The sequence below is a fragment of the Drosophila elegans genome, unplaced genomic scaffold (assembly GCF_018152505.1).
Source record: "Drosophila elegans isolate 14027-0461.03 unplaced genomic scaffold, ASM1815250v1 contig_149, whole genome shotgun sequence".
Lineage (NCBI taxonomy): Eukaryota > Metazoa > Arthropoda > Insecta > Diptera > Drosophilidae > Drosophila > Drosophila elegans.
The window spans coordinates 15,004,095-15,009,997 of record NW_024545513.1 but is presented as its reverse complement, the minus strand read 5'-3'; the positions used below and the strand labels follow the sequence as shown (position 1 = coordinate 15,009,997).

General features: G+C 39.1%; 2 protein-coding genes across 2 annotated transcripts; one reads left to right on the top strand and one right to left on the bottom strand.

Annotated features, from left to right (window-relative positions):
- The first annotated feature begins 1,519 nt into the window (after positions 1 to 1,519).
- Positions 1,520 to 3,567, top strand: LOC108150037. The gene has a single exon (XM_017278000.2). It carries the CDS (start codon positions 1,679 to 1,681, stop codon positions 2,279 to 2,281), a length of 603 nt encoding a protein of 200 aa, XP_017133489.1. The 5' UTR covers positions 1,520 to 1,678; the 3' UTR covers positions 2,282 to 3,567.
- LOC108149955 (glycine-rich cell wall structural protein 1.8) lies at positions 3,416 to 5,738 on the bottom strand. Its single transcript, XM_017277871.1, has 3 exons — positions 5,734 to 5,738; positions 5,063 to 5,201; positions 3,416 to 4,592 (listed from the first exon to the last, which is right to left on the bottom strand). Exons 1-3 carry the CDS (start codon positions 5,736 to 5,738, stop codon positions 3,597 to 3,599), a joined length of 1,140 nt encoding a protein of 379 aa, XP_017133360.1. The 3' UTR covers positions 3,416 to 3,596.
- Between the last annotated feature and the right edge of the window lie 165 nt (positions 5,739 to 5,903).

The window sequence follows — 5,903 nt, the reverse complement described above, 5'->3', positions numbered from 1 at the left end:
TGAATTTGTGAATGAAAACAATGTGTCAATCAGTTGGGATTGCGATTTAGCTACCGTTAGCTGGGGTTTCCAGTGATAATTCATACAGTGCGTTTCGGAGGAGTAAAGCCGTTTTGCAAATCAATATTTAAAAGGAAACTAGTATTTATTTTATTTATTTATTCATTTTTAAAGAATTAAGAGCAACAGGTTTTGATTATATATTCATTTTTTTTCATATCATCTGATGATATTAATGTTAATGCAGAAAAATATTATTGTTTTAAATTTTACAAATAAGTTTATCATTCAATTTCAATTCCTTTGTTAAGGCATGACCAAATTTGATATATAAAGTTTTACCTTTTTTTTGCACCAAAATTAATATATTTCTTTAACAATTCATTTTTAATTATACTTTGCCTTTACTTTCTGCTTTTGTTGAATACAGATATGGCACGCACTGTACCGAACTGCCCATATGCAAATGTGGAGCAGTGAGAGTGATCAGTGGAGCATTTCGAGCGCTTGAATTGTCAACTGAAAATTCTGATCCACGCTTCTCCAGCTTGCTAATTTGCATCTGCATAGAGAGTTTATTTTCCTTTCAATGCGGGTGTCTTTTGTCTTAATGCTAATGAGCCGGGGATGTGTGTGTTTAGTTGGGTTTTTTTTTGTTTGGGTCACCAGTGGCAGCGAGAGTGGACGGGTTATGTTTTAATGGCCACCGTAATGGGCCAACTCTCGACGCGTGAACCAGTTTGATGTCAATTCAGACAAGGCATTCAAAGAATTATTCTCATTTACTCTAGCATAAATCAGCTACAAGCCAACACTCACAGCACACACGCTGACTCACTTGATGTTTTAATAAATTTGTGTTGCCCGCAACATAATAGAGGAAATAATAGAAGAAAGAGCCACAACAACAGGCCGCCAAACAATAAACGTCCAGGCCTGGCCAGTTATGTTTTTATTTTCAACTCAAAGTGTTGGACATATATGACATAGTGGTTGGGACACGATGTATTATAAAAGTATTGGGAAATACATTTTAGAAGAAATATATAATTATAATATATTTTTAAAAATCCGTATTTAATACAAGAACACTTGATAAATCAATTGATATGCATTGCAAAATATTTTTTAAAAATTTAACAGTTTTAAGCATGGTCCAAAATTTTGTAGAGTAGAGTAAAGCTATTTAATGGATTAAGTATGTGCTTTTCTTACATTATAGTTAATTTAATATTTTAATTGTTTAAATCTTAATAATTAAAACAAAACTTAAAAAATTGTTTAGTAAGATTGCACTTGTTTTACGCCAAAACTTTGTGAAAAAAATAGTACGTATCCTTTTTTTAACTTGTTTAAAAGTTTTATATTTTCAACTATTTAAGCAAATTTATTTCTGATGCACATAACTTTTGCCCCACTGTTCGTGTACCGTACGGTATTTTCTCTAATTAATTCGCTTTTACGAGCGCAGTCAGCTGGCTTTGGCTTTAGCTTGAACCAATCCGACACGGATTGTGTCTCTGAAGTCCGTTCAGTTGGTGCAACACGGGCCTAGAACGCGCTGCTCTTTAGCTCCAGTCTCGTCAAAATAATAACCATTTGTTTGTTTGTTTTTTTATTTAAGTGCTTCAATTAAATAGTGATCCTCGTGTGAAATGCGCTAGCGACTGCCAGGAAAATGCACAGTCTTTTCATGATGAGCCCTTTTGGCCTTTTGATTTTGAGTCTTTTCGGCCTGACTGAGAGTTATGGCCACCAACCGGTGCTGAGAAATATTATTAAAGTGCGGGCCAGTGGCTTCATGCCCTTCGAATCGGATTTACTACTGCCTTTCAATATTCTCCGGCAATTGCAGTCGCAGGATCGATCGTCGCGTTTCATTGGCCAGAGACCAAAACCCGTGGCCAGGCCAAAGGTCAAGCAGCAAGTACGATTGGAAAGAGCCCACCCACTGCGGGGGGCCAAGGGTGTCCAGTTGTACAATCTCATCGATGACGATGGTGAATTGCTGCTCAATCTGAAGGTGCATCAGGATCCAAAGGGAATGGCCCCACCAGGAATTTATCAAGGAATCGCGCCAGATGCTAAATACCAAAGTAAATATCAGGATTACGACACACCTTGGATACCCTCGAAATGGAGACCCACCAGCGAATTTCCCCTGGGCGTGACCTCCTCCTCGCCACGCCCACTGCCCCTGCATCAGTATGTGGGTCAAAGCAATCGCATCGAACAAAATACGGGGAAAAGAAGGCGGCAGGACATGTGGCCACATAAATAAAAATTCAAATCAAACGGGAGCTAATTCCAAAAAAGAGATCCATAGATAACCATAAATTATTTATTAAGTTGTTTAAATTTAAAAACAACATAGCACCTAGAGCACACACATGGAGAAAAATGTACTAATGATTTGAAATTGTACCTGATATTTATCTGAATCAAGATATTATTATTAAAACGATTCAAAAAAGTAAGCTATTAAAATTTGTTTAATGTTTTTCATTATTTTAACAAAATCATCAAGTCGTTATACATTTTATCATCTAAAAGAAAAAACATTTTATAAAACATTTTTATAAAATGACAAATAATATTTTGTACATCATGTTCAAATCGTTGTGCTGTTTTTCTCTGTGCACAAACATACAAAAAATAAAAAAAACTCAACATATATCATAAGATAAATATTAAGCAACAACATTTGACATAATCCGCAAAATACAATACAACTCGAAAAAATCCATAAGATACAACATCACGCTACAACATGTTCCACAAGACACAAAACAAATTTCTTAGCTTAAAAATAAACGTTAAGATACACAAAATAAATCCATTGGATACGAAGTATGCTCATGAAACACACAAGTTCGGCGATGAACAGGTCGTTGAGCTACCGCTAAATTGGATGACTATGGTTATGGTAATGTTTGGACGATCGATCGGGCTGAAAGTGAAATTGAAGCGCGAATCGAAAGTGGAATAATAGGTAAAATGCTTATTCACACAGCTTAACGAACCGTGAATCGAGGGGAATAAGAATGAATAGCGAACGCAGGCATAAAGAATGTAGTTTTAAATTCAGTTTCGAAACCATGGGAAATGATTGACGGCACGTTAATTTGTTATTTAAATCAACTTTTGGGAGCCGAATTTGCAGGTATGGGATTTCATCGATTGGTTTTTTATAAAATCTTTAAATTATAGGTGATTTTTATAACAATAAAAACTTATTCCAAATCCTAGAAAGCAGTCAAATCCTAATTTATTTATCCTTACTATGAAATTAATACGAAGTTATGCAAATTGCTTACATCCTCGTACATCAAGATTTTTTTCAAAAGCTGGCAAATATATCCCTTAGTTTTTTTTTCTGTGAGCAATCCCCGATGCCAAACAGAAAGTCAAACAATTTATAATTTACAGATGGTATATTTGTTCAACGAGTGAGGTAATATGGGTACAACATTAAAAAAAAAATGGGTGGGAAAAAAAAGGAGGCCTAAAACTAATTAACAAGACTCAAGGATCAGTATGGCTCGAATCGAGTGGAATCAATTCGAATCAAATCGAATCGAATTGAATTTCCCACTTCACTTCCAGCTGGAGGATGGGGGCAGATATCCGGGCTGTGGAGCGGATACGGGGGGCAGGTACTCATTGCTGGGCGGCAGGTACTCGTTGCTGGGGGCGTGGCCGCCCTCCTCGTGAATGACCTGGATGGTCTTGACCTCCTCGAATCCACCGTGCGAGTGACCGTGATCGTGAGCGTGAGCATGAGCGTAACCGTGATCGTGACCGCCATGGCTGTGACCGCCCTCCTCGTGGATGACCTTGATGGTCTTCACTTCCTGGTGGCCACCATGTCCATGCGAATGGCCAGAGAAGCCACCGGCATAACCGCCACCGCCGCCCAGGGCGTGTCCCTCCTCATGGATGACCTTCACGGTCTTGACCTCCTGGTGACCACCGTGACCGCCGGAATAACCGCCATGTCCGCCAGAGTATCCGCCGTGACCGCCTGCCTCCTGGTGGATCACTTTCACAGTCTTGACCTCCTGGTGACCTCCGTGACCGCCAGAGAAGCCGCCATGTCCATGGCCGCCATGGCCGCCCTCCTCGTGGATGACCTTGACCAATTTCACCTCCTGATGGCCACCATGTCCGTGTCCATGGCCGGAGAAGCCACCGCCGCCAGCATGACCATGTCCATGTGCCTCCTCGTGGATGACCTTAACGACCTTCACCTCCTGGTGACCATGACCGCCGGAATAGCCACCGCCATGGCCGCCGGAATAGCCACCATGACCGCCAGTCTCCTGTTGGATGACCTTAACGACCTTCACCTCCTGGTGGCCGCCGCCAGAGTAGCCTCCATGGCCGCCAGAATAGCCATGACCGCCGCCGCCAGAGTAGCCGCCACCCTCCTGGTGGATGACCTGGATAGTCTTCACCTCCTGGTGGCCACCGCTGCCTCCTCCTCCGATGCCATAGCTGTAGCCACCGCCACCACCACCACCGCCGCCGGATCCACCGATGAAGCCAGCCGATGAGGTGGCAACCAAGGCAGCCAGGAGACACACAAAGATCTGGACAAAATAACAAAAATTATAACCATTCAAAATTTGGATGAGAAATTATTTTTTTTTTTAATTTTAGATAATATTGCATAGTCTCAACTTTGATGTGGGATTTTTATATTGCGTTATAGCTTCGATTTAAGGATTTAGCTTTGAGTTTATGATTTTTATAATTTGTTAAGGCTTTAATTCAATGATGTGTATAATTGATTTTTAGCATCGATGATTTTAAAAGCATTTGGATAACAAGTAAAATGTTTTAAGTTTTAGATACCTTTGAATTTGATTGATAACATTTTTTAATTTAGTGACTTTAAGATAGACGATTTTATAAATTTGAAAATAAATGAAATTTCCATTGTAGGACTAATTTTAAAATAGTTTTAAAAAACTTTTTAAATTTTTATTATTTTTTTTGAGGTAAAAAAAAAACATTTTTGAAACTGCAGATTCTTTTCACTTCTGTTCGAAAGACTCACCTTCATTTTTGGAAGTTTCTTGCTTGGGGTTTGAAAACTGGGGAACTTCACGTAGCTGAAGAGGAAGCTGGATGCCAACTGATGATCCACTCCAAGCGATGCACAGCTTTTATAGCAGCCGGATTGCGCTGTGTTCCATCTTCGCTGAACTTGCTTTCGTCATCGGGCTCCACTATTTTGACCAGCAACCGAAAATCTGTCCATCTGCTGGCAGTCCAACAACAAAAAACCCGTCGACGGCTGGTAAATGCAAATGAGTCCGGTGGAAAAAAGAAATATGTAAAAAGCAGTTCCATAATTGGACCAGCCGCCGAAATTAATCCGCCGGGCATGAACGAATCGCTTGATGGTGGTAACCCCGCCCACCGCCCTCCCTCTCGCCGATCAACTAATTAATGGGTTAGGTCAGTTCAGGTCGGATCGGGTGGGATTAACGCTTTCCCAATGCAGGTTTATATGGGAGAACCAAAAATTTCCATAGCTGCATTTTCAACATGTATGTATAAGGAATCAAAAACCATTTTATTTTATCCAATTAAAATAATTTGTTATACGGTAACTACTTAATTTAAAAAATGTAAGGAATGTCGGATGTATGCTGTTAACTGCTCTTGCAAAATAAAAGCAAAAAATATTTAAGAATGGGAACTTATCACTTGATAGCAACAAACTTCATCTTAAAATATATCTCATATTTAAATGTATATTTCATGTTCATAAAAATATCTTCTAAATATTCCAAAAGCTCCCTTTTTCTTCCATTTCTAAAATTTAAATTTACAACAGAATTTGTATTTAAAAATTTTAGTTTAATAAGTTATTTGATTATTAAGAACAGCTT

What these genes read in the sequence shown, in the direction of transcription:
- LOC108150037 (XM_017278000.2), top strand. Translation starts at nt 1,679, where the DNA reads ATGCACAGTCTTTTCATGATGAGCCCTTTTGGCCTTTTGATTTTGAGT.
- LOC108149955 (XM_017277871.1), bottom strand. An exon ending in AGAAACTTCCAAAAATGAAG is followed by an intron (nt 4,593 to 5,062) that starts GTGAGTCTTTCG and finishes TATTTTGTCCAG; the next exon opens with ATCTTTGTGTGTCTCCTGGC.